Here is a 22,411-nt window from a genome sequence, read left to right on the forward strand (position 1 = left end):
ACTGGGCATCATTTGAGGCACTGCCTAGAAAATGCAAAATCACAGAATACAAAAAGTAGAGGGGATCTAAGACAACATTGAGTCCAGCTCCCCCATTTGGCAGCTGGGGGAAATTGAGGCTTGGGAGCAGGAGGCTTGTTTGTGTGAGTGGCCAATACAAGATGTAACCCTGACCTTGTACCAGTGGCTCCTCAGCCTGGGAAAAGAAAGTGATCTGAGCCTCCCTGAGAACCCACTACATGCCCTCCTTTGCTTGTGGGAGCTTGTCATATACAGCATCTCTTTTAAACCTCGGGAATCATTATTCCCAAGAAAAAGCTGACATCCAAAGACAGGTCCAAGTCAAAGACTAATATATGACAGAGCCGGGATTTAAACCCTTTCCACCAGCCCCTAAGACCTCCATGCTTTCTCGTAGTTCTGGGTGGGTGTTTCAAGCCTCTTCAGAAGCGATAACAGGACTAGGGTTTTCTAGGAAGGGCCGGTGGTGAGTGTGATTTTGCTCTGCCCCAGGTAACTGTTCTCTACAATCCACTTTAGGTTCTTGGCCACATGTGGGAGGTGGTCCCAGCAGCTCCTCTGTAGGCATATCTGAGCATCTTGTGAGGTTGGAGCCTTTCTCTCCAGTGAGTTCATGGTTCCACAAGAGGAAGCTGCCTGCTATCCCCTGTGCTCATTTGATGACTTCCTAGGTTTTACGACATTAATTTAAGCTCTGCAGCCCAAGTAACTCTCTTTGGTTGCAGCAGTATGCACTTAAATGTGAGAGCTTTGCTGAAAAACCACTTGAGTTTGAAGAAAGTCATTGTGTTCAGTAAAATCTAGCCACATTTTATGTTTATGGCCTTTATTAGGGCATCCCGCTGAGCTAGTTAAAACCATGCCTCTATAGTCAGTGAAAGCCCAGGACTCTCAGATTCCTGGATTCACTCATTCAAATAATAGTTATTGAATATAGACTAAGTGGCAGGTGTTGATGTATACAGTGGTAAACATACAGACACGATCCTGTTTCCATGGCGCTTATAGTCCAGTGAAGGGAGACAGACATTCAAAGAATCAATACAGAAGTAAAAGTATTTTGAGTAAGGGTCATGAAGAAAAAGGCAGGGCACTAAAGGTATTCAGAGGGGATCTAATTTACACTGGGCAAATCAAAAGAGGTAGTATTTGAGCTGGGTCATAAGTGGGGGAGAAATTATTCAGGACGTGCGATAGCAGGTGCAAAGGCACAGAGACAGGAAAGAACTTAGTGTAGTCAAGAAACGTGTTGCTCAGTGCCCGTCAGAAGCCTCAGGACCCAGCCTTGTGCTGATGTGCCGTCAGGTATGCCCGGTGCCTGCAAGACTCAGCACATGCCCTCGCCATCGTATGTGGAAATTAGGTTCTACATCTTGGTGGTTGCTTCCTGTGCCCTGTTCCCTGTGACCACACCTGCCTTCTCTGTTTCCAACCCTTGGTGTTCATTTCTCAGGCACCCCTTCGGTACCCAGCTACCTGCCCTCTCTCCCTAGGCATCTCTACCCACCAGAGCTCACAATGCCAAGCCATCCCTGTACCCACACCTCATCCCCTGTCCAGCTGCCCTGCTTCCCCAGCACAGGCCTTCCTGTGTATATCCTCCCTCTGGTTTGGGGGCTTGCTCTATCGTGCCAATTGTGAATTGGACATTTAATGTGCCAGGCCCAGCTCCCTTTCTGTCCCTTCCTTATCCCCTGCCCCTCCCAATCCTCCATAGAAGCTCCATGATGTCATTCTCCATGAGGTCCAAATGCCAGTGACTTCCTTTCCTATCCTTTGTCTACCATCCCAGAGGGCCTCTGAGATGAGCTGTGGGTATGACTTTTGAAATTCTCTCTTGGGTCAAGCCATTGGTCAGTGGAGCCACTTATCTCCCAGGGGTCAGCCAGCACAGGCTTTCCCTTGTTTGCTTCAGTGCCATTGGGCAGGGTCCAGAAGTGGCGGGGTAAACATGCTGAGTCCACATCTTCTGGCTGCAAAGCCCAGATGCTGCCAAGAACCCAAATGCCGTGGCCAAGGCAAAAGCTGTTACCCTCTCCATAGATGAGTGCCCTTTCATAGAAGGGAGGAGACTGGAAATGTTGACCAGTGCTCCCTGTCTCTGAGAAGGAAGCCTTGTCTACCCCTCTGCTGGGCTAGGCATTTGGGAAGAACCCTGTCTTCTGTGGCCTGTTTGCTCCCCAAAGGTGGGTGTACAGGACAGTCCAAATAGCAGCAACGTAATAATTATTAAATTATTATAAAATAATAATAGGTACACACACAGACTGAGGGCTTCCAGTATCCTGAGCACTTCAGCAGGGGCTCCCTGAGCCCACAGCCTGGTGTGGTATCCATTGTCATGGGTGTTTGTTGCACAAGAGGTTACATAGCCCAACACCACTCCACAAGCACTCGGTGAGGCCAGATCTGGCCCAGATGACCTGTCCCCATGTCCAGAGTGTCTTTGCTTCCTTGACCGCCATCCACATAGTGCTCACACTGAGGTAGGCTCAATGTTAAACACTTACCCACACTTCATCCCCTCACCCACAGGGCAGAAATGAGGCTTGGGAGGGAAGTAACCTGCCAAAGGTGACATAGCAGCAGGTGGCAGAGGACAAATGTGAATCCAGTTCCCACAGACTCCAAAGCTGTGCTTTCAAGTGCGACATGCTACTCCCACCTGGGCCAGATGCCCCACCTCCCCTGGAACCCAGGATCTCTTTTGAGCACCATTTAGCACGTGTCTAAGGGACAATTTGGTGACAAGTTTGAGAACATTTTGCAAGAGGGAAGGAGGTGATTAAATAAGCAATTGCAATGGTGTTAGATCAGGGAACAAGGCAGGACCACACAGCACGCCAGGTAAACTTAGCGGAAGGGGGCGCAGCAAAGTGACAGTGAACTGAGGCTTGGAGGATGAGTCAGGGAGGCAGGCAGGGTTGGGTACGTAATTGCCTGTGCAGAAGTCTGAGGTGAGAGAAAAAAAACCCACGTGAGAGGAAGTAAAAAAAATAGTGTGGCTACAGCATAGAGGATGCAGCATAAAGTGTACTGGGGAGCACAAGGTCAGGGTTGGAGGGGTGGTGGGGGGCAAGCCCAGATCAGGGGCTGTGCCAGGGGCATGGTGCAGGAGAGGGAGTGGTCCAGCTTACACCTTCAATCACTCCAGCTGCTGAGTGGAGAAGAGTTTGGAGAAGGAATATAGGAAGAGGGAGGTCAGGTGTTTGGAGTCTGTGGCAGAGTCCAAATGAGAGATGATGACGGTGGCCTGGACAAGGGAGGTGGCTGCAGGGGTGGGAAGAGGGGAGTGAATTCAGGTGCTAGACAGTCATGCCACTTCTTGTACTGTGTCTAAAGGCACGATGGGAGGAGCCGCACCACCATTCTGATTAGAATGATGTCAGATGTGCCCACTCTAAGGTGAAATGGTGAACCTACTCTTTAAGAAGCAGGTCTTGTAATAAAAAAGTTTTGTTACCACTCATGCTCTGTGTTGTATTGTTGAAATATGTCAAGCAATAGCCTCTGTTCCAGTGGCAAAAAGAATCATTACCCTGACTCTTCGTGTTGTCAATAACTTCTTCATGGGATTCACAGGCTTTCATAGAGAACCTGAGCAAAATGAATTGGAAATCAGCACTGTCCCCAGAATGTACAGGTCTTGGGAATGGAGGCGCACAGCCTGGGACCTTCACCGCCACCCTCTCATGATCCTCAGAACCATTCCTGGATGTGGGAACTCCTTTCAAAGCTTAATCATCATGGGGGAAGTGTTGGCTCTTCGTTGAGCTTCTTTGGGATCAGACAGATCCTTTTGTCTTAAATATCAGCTGTGTGTTCTTCAGCAAGGGACCTTCCTTTTTTTATTATTATTTTTTATTTTTTTATTTTTTGAGACAGGGTCTCACTCTGTTGCCTAGGCTGGAGTGCAGTGTGACACGATCAGGGCTCACTGCAGCTTCCACCTCCTGGGCTCAAGCGATCCTCCTGCCTCAACCCTCCAAGTTGCTAGGACTGCAGGCACGTGCCACCAGGTCCATGTAACTTTTTTTGAAATTTTCAGCAGAGATGAGGTCTCACCATGTTACCCAAGCTGGTCTCAAACTCCCGAGCTCAAGTGATCCACCCACCTCAGCCTCCCAAAGTGCTGGGATTACATGCGTGAGCCACCGCGACTGGCAAGGGACGTTCTTTAGTTTCCACTTCCTCACTTGGAATTGGGCATAATAACTGCCTCACAGGGTGATTCTAAAGATTCCGCTGTTCAGCTTGATAGTAATAGCTAAGAATGACCACGTGCTTATTATGCACCAGGCATTTTTTAAGCATGTTGCCTGTAATTGCTTTAATTTTCTCAGTGACCTTCTGATATAGGTACTCATGATCCCCATGGAGAGGAGGAAACAAAAGCACAATGAGATCAAGTGGCTTGCCCAAGGTCACATAGCAGGCATGGAGCAGAGCCAGGATGTGAACCTGAGTAGTCTCATGGCCAGCCCTGCTCATAACCCACACACCATGTTTTGCTGCCTTCCTGAATGTACAGTCCAGTGCCTGGCACATAGGAGATGCTCAATGAGGATGTTAGTTTCCTTTCTATTGGTCCTAAGTTATAAACTCAAGGCAAAACAAGCTTAAGTGAGTGATAAATCAGTAAGCCACCTTCCAACTCCAACAGCCTAGAGCCTATAGGGGCCAACTGGTGTGACATGGATGGGTGGAAGGGAAGGCATTCCCTTCCTAACTAACACAGGGAAAATAAGCTAAATCCAAATCTGGCTTTATCCCAGACTTATTGTTGTTGATGGGTACATGTTATATATCTGAACTTCATCTACCAAGTTCATGGTGATGTTGACAGGATCTGGCAAGTAATATCTACTGTCCACCAGGAGATCTTGATTACTTTCCCTCAGAAGCCACGTTCATCAGCTCTAACCAGGTATTTCAGATTCACCTGAAATTCAGTAAATGTCAGCCATTTATACATTGATTGATTGACTGATGAAGCATCAATCATTTATTTATTCAGCAAGTACTTACAAAGTACTTCTATGTACTTGGCCTTTTGTTAGGTGAGTGAGTGAGATATAGGTTTTGCCCTCCAGGAATACACCATCAGTGAGTGAGGCTGACCTATAAGCAGGTAAGTTGTGATATCAAGGGCTGCGGGGGCCAGAGGAGGGAGAAATTGACTCTACTCTGAAAATCGAGCGAAGACTCCACAATGTTGGGGCCATATAATCAAGGTTTTTTTTTTTTAATTTTTTTAATGTTTTAGGGACAGGATCTCACGATGTTACCCAGGCTTGTCTCAAACTCCTGGGCTCAAGCGATTCTCCCACCTTAGCCTCCCAAGGTGCTGAGATTACAGGCATGAGCCACTGTGCCCAGCCTGATCAAGGTCTTGAGAGGTGAATTTTTTCAGCTGAAGAAGGAGTTGGGGGCAGGGGGGCATTCTAAAATTACCAGCAGAATGGACCAAAGCCTAGAAGCACAAAAGAGTGCAAGTTCAGGAACATTGAAAGGTCAGGGTGGCTGGAAAGATTGTAGCGAGAGCTTTGAGATGCTGCCCATTAACACTTAGAATGCAAAGGTTTATCTTTGAAAATCTAATTGCATTCGGATCAATCTCCTATTCACCAAGGTTGCTAAGAAGTTTAATATCATTTCCTTCTTTGCAGCGCTCTCCCTCAGATTCAGTCAGAACCCAGAGCCTGGGAAAGATGCAGTAGAAGAAGGGTGTCTGGTGACACCCTTCTCTGTGGTGATCACTAATTCTTGTCCAGGCCCATGTGGTCCATTTGAAGAGGTTGTCTCTGCTGGGAGTCTTGCTGGTTCTCCTCTATGTCATGCACTGCTGCAGACTATCATCAAGGGTTTTGTTAACTTCTCCCCCAAGTGCAAAGAGAATTCAGATCTTTGGAACAAAATGTCTGGTCTCTTTTTTTGGTGTGGTAGGGCTCACACGTGGAGAGAAAAAGTGCATTCATTTTTTTTGTTGGTAAATCCACAGCAATAAGAACCAATATATGAATTAATGACTCCATAGCCATCCTGCTGCTGTAGGAGTAGAAATCAGGTATGGCCTACTCCCTCACAGAGAGTGATCTGGGGAGTCAAGGTGAAGGGGCTGACTTTCTTCCTGCTCATGTCAAGTGGCTGCCTGAGACCTGGTGTAGAAAGGTAGAGCCAGGCAGTCTCTGACAAGTGGCTCCATGTCTTCTGCAGGTGTGGCAGTGTGGTGGGAGTGTGGAGGTCCTGCCCTGCTCACGGATTGCCCACATTGAGCGAGCCCACAAGCCCTACACAGAGGACCTCACCGCCCATGTCCGCAGGAACGCTCTCAGGGTGGCTGAAGTCTGGATGGATGAATTTAAAAGCCACGTCTACATGGCATGGAACATACCCCAGGAGGTAGGGATCTCCGGTAGGGATGAGTTTCTCGGGGATTGGTGGAAAACAAACAAAACAAGATATGGGACCGAACCCTTCTTCCTATGGGTCAGCCAGAGTCCTGTTTTGCCATGCAAGAATGGACTCTCAACCCCAAAAATATTATTTGCTGAAGAAAAGGGGCCGTGAGGCTTTAAGCCATTTATTATCCTGCTACCCTAATCCCTAGTCAGCATGCTTGACGAGGACTTCTCTCTGGATCTTAGTGTCCTAATTTTAAATGAGAAAGTTGGACAGGTAGCTCAAGTTTCCTTCATGCTCCCAGGTCCTCAGCATCTCTGACATTAGATGTTTCATGGTCCTGGATTACAAATATACCAGTAACTACAAAAATTTACAAAAAGCATCTTAATCTTCCTATAGATTAGGTTCAAACTTCTCCATTGAACCTTTGACCAGAGTTATAAAGATCCATATGCCTTTCAGATTTCTTGAGCCACATGGATGGGGATGGAGGCACACCTACAGGGACCCTCACTAGGAGATGGGAGTTATTCTGGGCAGTTTTTAGACAGTGTTTAACCTTCACAGAGCCTCATCATTGCCTGCCACTGTCCTCTATCCCTCTAGTCACCTGTACTTAAGAAATGCCAGAGAAAAAGCAATGTTTCTCTGGTAGTTTTGTTTAGCCCTGCCATGTGTCAAGGTGAAACATGTGGAAATGACCTTGGACTACTGAGTTGAGAGAACCCAGCTCTACTACTGAGTTGAGAGATGCCAGCCACATGATTCCAACCCACTTACCAGCCTGTCTGCTTGGAGTTCATTGCTTGTGTTGCATTCTGTGTGAGACAGAGCTATCAGAGCTATTGACTACGTGACCTCATTCTTTCCTCCCAAGGCCATGGCAATCCCTTTGGAGTCCTTTAGGAAGCCTCTAATGGGGAAGTGATTGATCTTCACTCAAAGTGATCATATGAAAGCCCTGTTACCTAAACTCTACACCAAGCTAATCTTGCTCTGGTTAAATGATTGAGGAAGTTGACTGGTTCATGGGTGGGAGCTTTTAGCCCACCTCCCAGCCACACCACCACCGTAGGAGAGGGAAACTTGAGTTGGGTTGCATACTCCCATAATCAGTGAGGTTTCAGCAGTTGGGAGCAAGAATGAGGAGCAGAGAAATATCAGCCAGAGTGCAGCCAACTCTAATGTACCAGCCCGGGATTGCATTCCTGACAGTAAGAGTGTTTCTGGGGAACTGCAGTACCTTCTGGACTCATCATCAGGATTGAATCATGGTATTCTGCATGGGGTGCCAAGCCCTGTGGTAGGTGTCCTGTGATGGCAAAATATTAAGAACACTTGGAAACTCCCCAGGAGCTCACCAGTGAGGCATAGCAGGTCCCCAGGCTCTGCTTAGGACTGATGAGTGAGCATACTCTTACTGCCTTCTGTCTGTACCCCAGAGCTGCAAACCTTCTAGCCCTCTCCCCCTTGCAGCTGACAGGTGCTGAAATGCCCAGCAACCCAATGAATGGTAGAGAACTGAGTGAGTGAAAATAATCAAAAAATGATGAAATTCAGTGTCTGTCTGTGACTCCTCAAGGCAGTAGTTCAAATCAAATGGGTAGGGGGAAGTGAACACAAGACAGGTGAGAGGTGGAATTGCCCAGAATAAAGCCTTAGGTGGAGAAGGAAAGGATCAGTGTGTTTCCTAAAATAATTCTCTTTCCTCTCCTGTTCCCTGTGTCCAAATGTCCTCTCCTTCCTCTTATCAAACTTGTACAGAGTCAATATTTCTTCATCTCCCAATCCTTCTCCCAAGCTATATCCTGATACTTCATCAAGACTGCTTTGTCAAGGTCAACATGGGCCTCCCAACTGCCTAATTTAATGGACATTTTAAGGTCTTTAACCTATAGGATTTCACCTTTTCCTTGAATCTCTGTAGTTCCTTGGGTCCACGATTCCACACCCTGGAATCTCATCTCTCTCCAATTATTCCTAACTCTTCAAGGGCTCCTCTTACCTTCACTGGGTGCTTACATGCTCCGTGGGGGATCCATCCTCAGCAGACTGCTCTCATTATTCCCCATCTCCCTGGGTGATATCATCTACTCTTGCATTGGACTCCCACCCATATGCTGCCTCCCTAATTAATATCTCTACCCCTGACTTCTGCCTTCACTTTCAGACTCACATCTACGAATGCCAGCTGGACATCTCCTCTTGGCCATTCCCACAGGCACTCAGACTGAATCTGACCAGCCAAACCCACCTTCTTCCTCCAGATCTGCTCCTGTTCTCATTCTGTCTCAGTTCATGGTGCCACCATCTTCCAGACACATGAGTTTGAAAATGACATCATCCTTCAATCTTCCTCTCTCTCAATGCCCTGTCCCAGTCAATCACAAGCCCTCCTTCCCACCCCGACCTCCTCTCATGTCTGCATTCAGGCCCTGTTTTTTTCTCTGCCACAAGCTTCAGCTGGTTTTCCTGGCTCAAGTCTTTATCTCCTTCAAATCTATCCTCTACAATACCCAAAGTTATCTTTAAAACACTCACAGCAACCATGCCATCGCTCTGCTTAAAATCTTTAAATGAGGCCAGGCGCAGTGGCTCATGCCTGTAATGCCAGCACTTTGGGAGGCTGAGGTGGGTGGATCACTTGGGGTCAGGGGTTCAAGAACAGCCTGGCCAACATGGTGAAACCCCATCTCTACTAAAAATACAAAAATTAGCCAGGCTTGGTGGCACGTGCCTGTAATCCCAGCTACTCAGGAGGCTGAGGCAAGAGAATCATTTTAACCTGGGAGGCGGAGGTCCCAGTGAGCCGAGATCGTGCCACTGCCCTCACTCCAGCCTGGGTGACAGAGCGAGACTGTCTCAAAAAAAAAAAAAAACTTTAAATGACTCCTGCTATGTACAAAATCAAGCACAAAGCCCAGTGTTTGGCATGGCATCAAAGGTTCCCATGCTTTCTCCTCTGCCTATATTTTAACACCACTGCCCACCACTCCCTGTTTTGAAGTCTGCGTAGGTTGCGTGGACTATGGGAACTGCCCATTACACACCGTCCATGCCATGCTGTTTCCCACGACTCGGTGCTTGCTCGTCCTGCTTGGAATTCCCTACCTCTACCTCTTCCTGTATGACCACCCGTACTAAATCTTCCCCATCCTTTGAGACTCAGCTCCAGGGGTCCCTCCTCTAGAAAGCCAGCTCCAACTGGGGAAAGAGCTCCCCCTCCTAAATATCTCTCTGTCGTTGCATGACCAGCCTGTGAAAGAGTGTTCTGTTATCTAAAAGTCTCCCTCTCATTAGAACAGTGGCTTTCAATCTGGCTGAACTTCAAAATCAGTTGGGTTCCACCCCCACAGATTATGACTTAATTGGTTTGGAAGGGGCCCGTGGGATCTGCTTTTTGGGAAAGTTCTTCAGAACCACGGAGAACCACCACAATACACCGTGGGCTCTCTGAGGACAGACTGCTTTATTCATTTTTGTTTCATTATATCTAGCACAAGGCAGGGCGCATGGTAAGAGCTTGGTGGCGCCTTGCTAACGCTTATTAATGAGTGAGTTTGCTGGCAGTGTGAGTAATCCCTCTCTCCCTTGGTTGGTGACTCCTAAAAGCAGATCTTCAGACCAACTGCATCAGAATCGCTTGAAGAACTTTTAAAAAAATACTCATCTGGGTCTCATCCTCAGAGAGGATTTTGAGCGGTAGGTGCCAGAATCTATAAAAAGCCCTCCAGATGAGAGTTTAGGGTGGCCAGGTTTGGGTAACACCCATTTATCTAGTCCTTCTCATTTTTCCAAACCCACAAGTGTTGCTTACTCCAGGAAGCCCTCTTTGACTGTTTACCTCCTCCTTTGCCCCCAATCCTGGCCTCCACACAATGTAAGAAGAATGAGGCCCCTCTTCTATTCTCTCTTTCACTTCCTCTTCCTTTCTGTGCCTCACATTTGTTCACAAAGAGTATGTTTACTTGTCTGAAACTCCCAGACTCTCGTTTCAGGCCGAGAGTGTGACGTATTCCTATTTGTATACACAGTGTTTACGATAGTGTCTGACACATAATAAACACGTGCTTGGTAAAGGTCAGTTGGAAAAGAAGGAGGATGCATGGATGCTATATGCTTCACACAGTTTCCCTAGCAGGTTTACCCCCTGCCCCTGAGATAGCTATGCCCCAATCCCTTTTCCTCAGCGGCAAGCACATCTGTTCCCAATTTACTTAACCTTTCGTCTACAGCATCCCAGCTGCAAATATGGAGCTGGAGCCCTTCAACCCTGCCCAGGTGGCTGCCTTGAGAATTAAATAAGTTAATACACGTAAAGACTTTGATCAGTGCTTGGCACACAGCGCTAGATAAGTGTTAACTCTTGTCGGTGATGTGATCGTTTATGCCCTGTACTTTCCTTCCACAGTTTTAAAATGATCATGCTGGGCAGACATCCTCTGCTTGTTGCCTTCTAAGCTGAGGCCTCCTCGGAGCTGTGCACTGAGCAGAACTGGCCCTCTCACCTGCTCCCTTAGCAGGTCCAGTCCCCAGCTTTTGAAAGGCCAAAGAGCCTCCACCTCTTGCATCCTGCTACTTTAATTGAAAATCAGTTTGTTTATCAATAAACAGAAAGTCAGTCTGCAGCAAAACATCAATATTTTCTTAAGCAGGGTTCAGGAGCTCTAGACTGCTTCTCTTGCCCAAAGACAGGCTGAGAGCCAGGGATGGCTTGTCATGTGCTTCAGTGATAGCCCTCCTTTAAGTCTGACTACAAGGAATTTTGTGACTATGTGGCTGCAATACTGGGCAGTTTTTATGTGGCTAAGTTAATATATTTGTTTCCTAGGGCTATGGTAACAAATTACCATGAACTTGGGGGCTTCAAACAACAGAAATTTATTCTCTCCCAGTTCTGGAAGCCAGAAGTCTAACATCCAGGTGCCAGCAGAGCTGTGCCCCCTCCAGCGTCTTGAGGGGAGAGTCCTTCCTTGCCTCGGCCAGCTTCTGGTGGCCCTGAGGGGTCCCTGGTTGTGGATGTATCACCTTAGTCTCAGCCTCTGTCTTCACATGGCCTTCTCCTCTTTGTCTCTATGTGTGTCCAGACCACTCTTTTTTCCTCTTATAAAGATATCAGTCATTTTAGTCATATATAGTCACATACAGTCATAATTTAGGCAAGCCCTAAACGCAGGATGATTTCATTTTGAGATCCTGAATTAATTATATCTGCAAAGACCCTGGTTCCAAATAAAGTCCCATTTAGAGGTTCTGGGTAGACATGAATTTTAGAGGAGGCCACAATTCAACTCACTACACCAAGTACTTGGCAAAAGAGGAAGATGCATTTATTGTTTTCTAATAAGGGCCAAGGTGACCTTCTCAGAGAAGGTTTACTTTCTTCTCAATATATGCCTCCTGCTTTGAAGATGGGTTTGATGAAATTTACAGTAAACACACAGTGCAGATATGCTGAACTATTAAAATGGAAAGGCAAAAGTCAATTAATACACAGGAAGGGGAAGGGGACTTGATGTTCAGAAAGATAAGCTGAACAAAGGACTAGTTCTTGAGCTTCCTAGCAGGAGACGGCCACCTGGTGGATTGTACCTATCTCATCTTTTACTCGATCATATGGAGGGAGGCAAACTTTGCCCTGTTCCTAAGTGCAGAAAGAAACTTTTCCTATGGGAACCCAGAAGTTTAGGAAAACACAGAGGCCTTTGTGAGAAGGTTCTTCTACTGGCTCCCTATAAAACAGACACAGTGTTACATTTAGTCACATAAAGGCAATTATAACATGAAGGGAGAAGGAATGAATGGGTCCTGGGACACAGTTTTCTGATGTAAGGAGAAAGTACCATGGAGTGTAAAGGGTTAATACTTAATGAATGCTCTAGGGTCGGAGTGGAAGGTAGATTACATCTACTGCCAGTTCCTGTGTTCACCACTTAATAAATATTTTCTTCACCCAGCAATGTAGCTCATGCTCAGTGCTAGGCCTGGGGGCACAGAGGTGAGTCTGATGGAAGTTTCCCGACCTTAAGGAGCCGGAGTCCAGCAGAGAAAGGCTTGGATAACAGTTGCAGAGAAGGCTCTGGGCAGGAGTGTGCAGCAGACAAGTCATGGATGAGGTCATTAAGAAGTACTAGGAAGCTGAAATAGCTCCTCATCGTTCTAGAACTTTAACCTACAGGCTGTAGCAGGTTCAAATTTTTATATTGCCTGAACTCTTGTGGGCAAAAAGGAATCTACCTCTTTTATATCTAAATTGTGTTTTGTTTTGTTTTTTCCAGAGACGGAGTCTTGCTCTGTCGCCCAGGCTGGAGTGCAATGGCGCAATCTCGGCTCATTGCAAGCTCCGCCTCCTGGGTTCATGCCATTCTCCTGCCTCAGCCTCCCATGTAGCTGGGACTACAGGCACCCGCCACCATCCCCAGCTAATTTTTTTGTATTTTTAGTAGAGATGGGGTTTCACCGTGTTCGGCAGGATGGTCTTGAACTCCTGACCTTACTCGGCCTCCCAAAGTGCTGGGATTACAGGTGTGAGCCACCACGCCCGGCCCCTAAATTGTGTTTTTACTCAAGCCCACATTGTCTGATGTCAAAAATTTGCCCTGTTCATGTCCAGATAAATGGAGCCATTTTTGTGATCTTTCTCAGATATTTTAGACAAAATCTGCCCAACCTCAGTAGCTCAATCCCTGGAGCTGATGTTTGAACGAGGGATTCACACAGAGAGCATATGGACCACAGTGTCGGTGAGAGAGAGCTCCACTTCATCTGCCCTCCACTCTGGGCTGGCGTCTTATGGGATACCACATGCCCCATCTGCTTGCTGGCCTTCATCCCTGCCATGGTGTCATCTTCTGAGATGCACTGGGTCTTCATCAAATCCCCAGAGGATGGATCCCTCGGCAGGCTCTGCTTTTGCATCAGCTTTTTCTCAGCCAATTCTGTGCCCCATTCAACAGCTGGTATGCAGGCCAAGGAATTCTTAGTGCTGCCCAACTCTGCTCTACAAGCAATATGAGGAGGGGGGCTTCTCTAGCCTTTTCACTCCTGGACACAATCATGTGTCACTTCTGCTCCCTGGCTGATGCACCGTGGTGGCTCAGGGGCCACCTCTCTGATGCTCCTGAGAAAGGAGGGAAACAAGTACTCTAGATGCCAAGACTCCCAGGCTTAAAGAGAGAGTCTGCTTCTCCTGCAAGGACTTGGTCCGGGGAGGCAGAAGGACGGGATCTTCCAAACACGTAGAGTAACATTAAAAGCAGAAACTCTAGACCCAGGTTAATTGGGTTCAATTCTCAGTTCCACCATTTATTAGTTGTGGAGCCTTGGGCAAGTTACCAAGGAGGTTACTGAACCTCTCTTTGTCTCAACTCATCATCCGTAAAGGAGGATTATGTAGTGCTACTTTATAAGCATGAACGGGACAAAATACAGACATATAAATAAAAGTAAATAAATATATATTGCATGTCTCATTCAGAATACAGCCTAGCACTTTGGAAATGTTTAAGCCTTAGCTGTTATGATTCTTAGGAATAGTATTATTAATACTATAGAATTAGCATCATTTCATCTCAATGCTTTTTTCTTCCCCTCTCTCACCTTAAAGCTCAGAATCTCTCATCTTGCCTCTTGAGGTAGGGAAAAGTTTTATTCAGATGGATTCTTCCCATTTCTTTCATCTACACCCAGACTATAGCTTTTTTTTTTTTTCTTTAAGGATTTGGCATCTTTATTTTCAATGGCCTTTGGTGACAAGGCCCGGCAATGCTGACCTCGTGTTTCATAGCCTAAATGAGGATGGTTATGGGGTTAAGGTACCCGTGGGAAAATGCAAGAGTTAATGTGCCACATGGTCCCTTCCCCAGTCTCTAGGAATCTTGGTTGGGGGCACAAGGTCATGCCAAAGCAGAGTTTGGGGAGAAGCTGCAACCTGGGAGTGGCTTCATCTCTGCTTCCGCGTCCCTGTGCAGGACTCAGGAATTGACATCGGGGACATCACCGCAAGGAAGGCTCTGAGGAAACAGCTGCAGTGCAAGACCTTCCGGTGGTACCTGGTCACCGTGTACCCAGAGATGAGGATGTACTCAGACATCATTGCCTATGGAGTGGTAAGGAGCTGACCTCCTCTAGGTTTCATTCAGACACAGACAGAAAGAAGCATAGTGAAGAAAGGGAGAGGAGGGAAAGAGCCTCTCGGCTGCTCACGTGAAGAACAACAGTAGGCCTGGGGACTGGGTGCTGGGTTCTGCACCTGCAAGACAGCCTTTACTTTTATAACCTAAATCCCTCCAGTCCCTTGAGAGAGGTACTTGTCTCCCCTTTATAGTCCTAAGCAATTCAGCTCTGGCCCCACACCTGCATATTCCGCTTAATAAAACACATAATAAAGCAGTTAGCTTAAGATTAAAATGTAAGATAACAAACACCTGCTGTTCTTCCAGCTGGGGTGCCTGAGGGTCTATGAGTCACCCTGTGTGCCTCCCTGACCAAGGAGCTGATGCCTTCCATTCACATGCAGAGCCTCCCTGAGAAGACATCTAGAAACAGAGCCATCTTGAGTTTATTGTATTTGCTGTATTTTTAGTACTGCTTGTTGATGGGCACAGAGCAGTTCTCCCTGATGGGAGGGAGCAAGATGGAGGGGGCAGAGCATAGGGTTTGGAGTCAGACAGACCTGGTTCAAATCTTAACCAGGCTGCTTCCCAGGTAAGTGTCTTAATGTCAAGGGCTTCAGTTTCTTCATCTGTTAAATGGGGGTAATTCAATACTATCCCCATAGAGTAAAAGAAAATCTAAGATTTGTAGATATGTAACCTTAGGCAAAAATGTATTTTCTGTCTAAGGTTAAAATACTTCGAATATGATAAACTCTCCCATTTTCTCAATATTCCCTGGACCATACAGGTCAAATGCCGTAAGGTATTTTAAATGGTATTTTGATTGATTTTTGGCTATCTTGCCTGGCTTTTGCTGACTTACAGTCTGAACACATAAACTTTTGCCATGACAACCCCCCAAAACTACTCTGTGTAGGATTAGCTATATCATCTCCATGTCACAGGTGGGGAAACAGAGTCAAAGAGTGATTTTCACAAGCTCACATAATCAGCAGTGAAACCAAGTCTAAAAAACCAGCTTCTGATATCACTCTGATTCCTCCCTTTGGAGAGTGTCCCCTCAGACCTTTTTTGATATCTCAGGATGAAAACTTGAAGGAAGAACTGAGGTCTCTTCTTTTGATTAGCTGTGGTTAGAGCTGAGTTCAAAGCCTGCCCCAGATGGGAATGTATTGAACAGGACAATTGCCTATGAGGGGGAAGAATCTGCTGAGAGATGGGGCTCAGTGCTTCCTATGTGCCCCGCAACTCTTATATCATATACATCCTAGGATTCCAAAGCAGACAGAACTGGAATCCTAGACCCATGCCCTCTGCCCCCAGGGTCTCTATTATCCAGAAGGCCAGCTTGTAGGAGACAGTCTTATCCTCCCATGAGTGTCCCCATGGCATGGTTGACATATCCCAAGAGAACCATGCGGTGACCTCTCACCTCTCCACTTCTCAGGCTGGTGCAATTCACATCTCAGCAAACACCTCAGCCAGTGCTGCTCAGGTAGTACCTGAGACTCCAGATCCTGTTGTCACCACGGAAACATATTGCACTGTAAGGTGCCTATCTGTCCCATTCACCTCCCCAGAACCATCCTGAGGACACAGCTGCCTTTTATGCCCCACACTCCACCCATAGCAAGCTATGTGTGCTGCTTGGCCATGGTTGAACCCAATCCTAAAAGGAGAGTTATGCTGCTGTGGCTCCAGAGAAACTATTGGCCCCAAGCCTCTGTGACCCAGGGCAAGCTTCTGGATTCATATTCTCAGCAGGCTGTCAGCTGTGGCTGAGTAGGATTAGCCAAACTCACCCAGAGAGGCAGGAGAAGCAATAACAGTAGAGGTGTGTACATGTGGCCACTGCAATTCCGGGTCTTGGCCAAAGGCATTCTCATCCTCCAAGCAAAAGCATCTCATCTTATACACATGTGCAACAGGTTTAACATGTGGCCCCTCCATGCCACCCCCAGAAACATTTGGTTTGTCAAATAGTAAGTGGCAAATAGAGTTGTGATCTAGATCTGTCTGAGTCCAGAGCTGGGCCTATGTTTACTGTCACACTGAAAACCATACACTTGCCATCCCAAACGGCTGAACTGTGTTAGCCATCCCTGTGGCTGGCAGAGGGCTCTGACCCCCTGCACATTCATCAGCCCACCACTGCTCAGGGCCCAGCCAGCCTCCCCTCTCTCCTGCCTCCTCCACAGGCCAAGCCCCTACATGAGCAGAGACATGCCTGCTTGTCAAAAGCATAATGAACTCTTAATGGGGGCAACTGGCTGAAGATGGGCAAAGTGGGATGCAGCCACAATAGCAAGAGTATTTGCTGGGTCTAAATCATTCTTCCTGGTAATTATTTTTATCCTAAAATGAAGAGATGAGATGTCTTTTCAGGGGCATAATCTTTTTCCTTTTTCTGTTCCAACTCATGCCCAAATGACATTGTTCAGGACAAATGACTTCTGGGACTCTGAGTTGAGCCAGTATCAAGTCTATAGCCCAGCCCATTAATCCACTAATAGGTCCCATTAATGACTCCTGCAGGCCTAAGGACCTGTGGGCCCCATCGTGTGGGCATAAGTTTCCCCTGGATCATTGAGCTTCATGTCCAGGAGATGGGGTAGCTTTGGATTAATCACAGCTCTGGTGCTGAGAGTAGAGATGGAGGGGCATCTGGAAACAGACATGCCTGGCTTCTGAATGTTAGCTTTGCCCCTTAATGGCTATGTAAACTTGACAATGTGCAAAACCTTAGTGGTCACAGTAATGCCATTTCATAGGGCATATTTTACAGCCTCAGGATTATAGCCATTTGCATTACGGGAAGAGCTTGGGTTTTGGAGTCTGACAGAGACCAGCTCTATCACTTGTCCAACTATGATTCCATTCATTTGGGAATGCCAGTCATTTACTCATGTTTTTCATGTGCCCACTCACTCACCCACTCAACAAGTGTTGACTATCTCCTTTGTGCCTGGCCTGTATGATATACAGTGAGACTGAGACCCAGTCTGATGACTAACAGGGGAGACAAACAAGTGAAGAAGGAGCAAGAATGCAACCTGCTATGTGCTGCCCTAAGAGAAATGGGGTGCTAGTGAAGCACAGCGCAGTGGTCTCATACCAGACTTGCGTCAGGAAAGGCTTCCAGAGTGGCAGATAAGCTGAGAGCCAAGGGAAGAGGCAAAGAGGAGGCCAAGACCAAGGGCGATATGGGGAAGTGTCCACACAGGCTGAATAGCACTATAGACAGGGAGGAGAGTGGAGCTTGTTACTACACCACAGTTCCTTCATCCTTAAAAGAGATACTATCTCTGGGCTGGCTAGTCATTATGAGAATTAGGTGAGACATATGTGGAAAGCACTTCACATGGTACCTGACACATAGATGCATTCCTAAAAGCTGATTTCCCTGAATGGCTTTGAGGAAGGTTACAGCAATAATAATAGCAGCCAACAATTACTGCAACATTTGTTATTTGCCAGGCCCTATGCTAAGAACTTGCAGATATTATTTCACTTAATCCTCGTAACAGCCTTATGAGGTAGACACTATTATTATTCCTATTTTAGAGGGAAGAAAACAAACAGGAAGGAGTTACATTGCTTTATTCAAGACCCCTCAGCTGGAGCCAGGTTTCCATCCCAGCCTGTTGCTTCTAGCTGCTTCAGCGGACTACCTGCCTAAGGGATGGTGGGGGGCGGGGGGAGGAATGGCACAGAGCCAGGGAGGACTTTATCAAAAGACACCCACCCTCTCACCGAAGCACTGGCATTAAGAACCCAGGGAAAAGCCAAGTCTAACATCAGGGCTCTCCAGGCCTTCCTCTTTGCAACAGCAGTTAGCAGATTTTCCTAGTGGGTTACAGTGCTTGGCTTTAGATATGACACCCACCTCTTCGTGAGCTGTAGGACAAGAACAAAGTGTGTTTACATACGCTCTTCCCACTAAGGCAAACCAAGCAATTGGTTTATAATGGAGGATTTGCTGCAGAAATGCTACTGGGGGCTCTGCCTGAGACACACGTTCATGCAGTATTTCTTCAGAATCTCTGAACTGTGAGTTTGGGATTAAGGTGCTACCACCCAGTAGAGGAAAGGAAGTTCAAAAGAAAAGAATTCAACTCTGTTCCTTGTCCCCTGTTAGGAACAGGGTATGCATGGAACACACGTGGGCCTCTGGTTATCAGCTCCATCTCATGCCTCTTCATTGGCTTCATTTCACTCCTGCCACAAACCGTCAGGAGTACAAAGGCCCTGCTACCGTCTCTGGCCTCCCCCCAGATAGATGGCCTCCCTGTGGTCTCTTGTCCTTGACTTCCCTGGATTCTGATCTCCAGGCCCCTGTTCTAGGCAGAGTGTTTTGATTGCTAAGGAGAGAACCCAGTCAAGCCAGCTCAAGTTAAGGTGAGGGGGGTGAAGGTACCACAAACTCTTACAGGAGTAGGACACTCCAGCTGGGAAGCCACTGAAGCCGCTGCAGGGGCAAGATGGTCTCCCTTGTCTCTCATTCTGTCTGCCTCGTGCATCATCACATCCTTGATCACAACTGGCTTTCTCTGCTTGCACATGGCCATGGCCAACAGAACACTCCATGCCCAGTTTAAACAGCCTTGCAATTCTAGTGGCCACCACCCACCAATCACAGTCTCTGGGTTCTGTTTAGGTTCCTAAGACAGGATAAGAGAGCAATGAGATGGGGAGGAGAGAGAGGGAGAGAAAGAGAGTGATTAATTCTGAAGTGTGGGTTGGTGGCCACCATGGTCCACTCAGTTGTGGCCAGTGAGCAGGGCCATGAGGTCTATGGGCTGCCCTTCTGAGGGCTGAGAGTGGGTATAAGCAAGAAAGTGACATTGAATATAAGCTGTTTTACCCAGACATGTGTTAATTGCCAAGACTGGATCCATCCACCTGTAGGTGAGGGTAAGAGATGCCGCTCTCTTCTCCTGCTCCCACCCTGGCCCCCTCCTCTCTTATTCTCCCACCCGACCTCCAACTCTGGAAGACCCTAAGCAGGTGGGCCACCAAGAGGCTGGCCAAGCCACTGCTGGGTCTGCAGGAGGCAGAGAGCATCTGGTCCCAGGGGACCTCTGAGGCCTGAAAATAGCTAAGATATTGCCCATTTCCCCCAACACTAAAGAGCAAAGATTTCTCTCAGGGACACTTGAAGGCCGTTGTCCCACCCCTGAGGAAGTGGAGGGGCTGAAGAACAAGCACCATCTTGTGTGTGCACATGCATGCGCATCTCCTGTTTTTGCCCAGACTGTCTCAACTCCCAGAACCCAGCTCACTGTTTAATGACATGTAAGTGTTTCTCCTTCAAAGGAGGCTGGTCTCCTCTCAGCACCATTATGCAAGGCAAAAGCTGGTGCTTGTTGGTTCTATAGTGTTCAAGGGCCTTGGGCTGATTATGGAAATGAAATCTGTCTCAGCAGAATACTTGTTTCTCCAGAGTTAATTCATTTGTTCTCTCTCTTCCTCTCTCTTTGGTGTGGCCATCTGTTCTCTGATGTTCAGCTGCAGAATTCTCTGAAGACTGATTTGTGTCTTGACCAGGGGCCAGATACAGAGAATGTCCCCATCATGTACATCTGCCATGGGATGACACCTCAGGTGAGTCCTCTAAGAGATTCCTGTGCCAGGAGTGTGCATATGAGTGCCTGGCATGGGGAAGGAGAGCTAGGCTCTGTCATGGCAGCTCTGGGACCAGGGGCCTCTGGGGCTTTTCGTTAGGGCACATCCTCATGAGCTGAAGAGGATGGATCACACCTGCCTTGCCTGGAAGGAAGCTGGGGGAGTGGATACTATGACTCCAGGATCCTCCAGGATGAGGAGGAGGAAAGGGGTTACATTTCTAAAGAGAAACACCTGCTTCCTTTGGGGAAACTATGGGTATATCACAGTTCTGGTTCTGACAACCAAGCTGCTCCCTAGCAAGAGTGGGAGGTTCTCCCAAGCCCCCTGAAATGTCAAAGTCCCTTCAGAGTGCCATGGCATGGTCTTCAGCTCTGCTCTTTAGTAGATCATAGCTGGGGCCAAAATTTATAGCCACGGGCCTTCTTTCCAGCTCTTCTTCTGACCTTCTCCTGGTGGAGAATGAAGGGCAGCTACCGGGAAAATAAGTTATTCTTACAAATTCCCCATTCATAGTCTGAGCTTCAGATACTCAAAGAGGATGCCAAGACACAGGCAAGATAAATGGTTCGTTGAACAAAGTACAGCAGACAACCCTTGACCAAAAATGTCATAGGCTGACCTGTTCTGAATTGATAACATTCCCAGAGTTTACTTATCTCCAGAAGTACACATCCCAGCACTTTGGGAGGCCGAGGCGGGCGGATCACGAGGTCAGATCGAGACCATCTTGGCTAACATGGTGAAACCCCATCTCTACTAAAAATACAAAAAATTAGCCAGATGCGGTGGCAGGCACTTGTAGTCCCAGCTACTCAGGAGGCTGAGGCAGGAGAATGGCGTGAACCCGGGAGGCAGAGCTTGCAGTGAGCCGAGATAGTGCCACTGCAGTCTGGCCTGGGTGAAAGAGCAAGACTCCATCTCAAAAAAAAAAAAAAAAAAAAAAAAAAGATATTTTAGCATATAAGATATGCCTATGTGTGCAATTACAATGAAAAGGGTGTTTAAAAGAGCTGTTGCCTACTGAAACACACAAGTGAAGGACATCATGACATGTATGTCACTCTGTGTGTGAATGATGAGCCCTCCCAGGGGATTGTCCATTGTGACCTCTACCATCTTGTCCTTTTTGGGGACTGAGTTGCTGTGACATTACTGGCTGGTTAATTGCAGGCCAGCAAATCAGGCTATGCCCACACGACCCAGTATGGCAACACATTCCTCATTGTTACAATGGTGTGGCATTTTTAATGAGTGACTATCTTTTTAAACATTGTATTGAAGTAAAACATATATAGAGGGAATAAATGAATTATAAGTGTACAGCTTAATCAATTTCCTAAGTGAACACACCCAGATCAAAAATAAGAGTATTGCTGCCTGATTTTGAATTCTATATAAATAGGACTATATAGTATATATTTTCTTATGTTGACTTCTTTCATAATTATATTTTTTTAATTTTTATTTTTATTTCAATGGTTTTTGAGATTCAGGTGGTTTTTGGTTACATGGATACTTGGATAAGTCCTTTAGTGGTGATTTCTGAAATTTTAGTACACCCATCACCCAAGCAGCATACACTGTACCCAGTATGTACTCTTTTATTCCTCACCCCTCCTCCCAACCTTCCCTGCCAAGTCCCCAAAATCCATTATGTCATTCTTATGCCTTTGCATCCTCATAGCTTAGCTCCCACTTATATAAAAGTGAAAACATACGATATTTGGTTTTTCATTCCTGGATTACTTCACTTAGAATAATGGCCTCCAGCTTCATCCAAGTTACTGCAAAAGATATTATTTTATTTCTTTTTATGGCTGATTAGTATTCCATGATGAATATATACCACATTTCCTTTATCCACTCATTGGTTGATGGGCACTTAGGTTGGTTCCATATTTTTACAATTGTGAATTGTGCCACTATAAACATGCATGTGCATGCATCTTTTTCATATAATGACTTCTTTTCCTTTGGGTAGATACCCAGTAGTGGGATTGCTGGATCAAATGGTAGTTCTACTTTCAGTTATTGAAGGAATATCAATACTGTTTTCCATAGTGGTTGTACTAATTTATATTCCCACCAGCAGTGTAAAAGTGTTCCACACAGCAAAAGAAATCATTAAACAGACAACCCACAGTGTGGGAGAAAATATTCACAAACTATGCATCCAACAAAGGATAAATATCCAGAATCTACAAGGAACTCAACAAATCAACAAGAAAAAAAATAAAAAC

The 22,411-nt window shown here is 46.7% G+C and overlaps 1 protein-coding gene across 2 annotated transcripts in view; it reads left to right on the forward strand.

Moving 5' to 3' along the window:
- The window catches only part of GALNT18 (polypeptide N-acetylgalactosaminyltransferase 18), a 350,806-nt gene that overhangs the window by 273,961 nt on the left and 54,434 nt on the right, over positions 1-22,411 (forward strand). Inside the window, exons 7-9 of one of the 2 annotated variants that reach the window (XM_002822026.5) lie at positions 6,238-6,423; positions 14,397-14,534; positions 20,052-20,147. In XM_002822026.5, the coding sequence (XP_002822072.1) occupies positions 6,238-6,423; positions 14,397-14,534; positions 20,052-20,147 (420 nt within the window). The remainder of the gene's footprint in view (positions 1-6,237; positions 6,424-14,396; positions 14,535-20,051; positions 20,148-22,411) is intronic. The other variant, XM_054524653.2, reaches the window with a different exon arrangement.

The sequence above is a fragment of the Pongo abelii genome, chromosome 9 (assembly GCF_028885655.2).
Source record: "Pongo abelii isolate AG06213 chromosome 9, NHGRI_mPonAbe1-v2.0_pri, whole genome shotgun sequence".
NCBI classification, from domain to species: Eukaryota; Metazoa; Chordata; class Mammalia; order Primates; family Hominidae; genus Pongo; species Pongo abelii.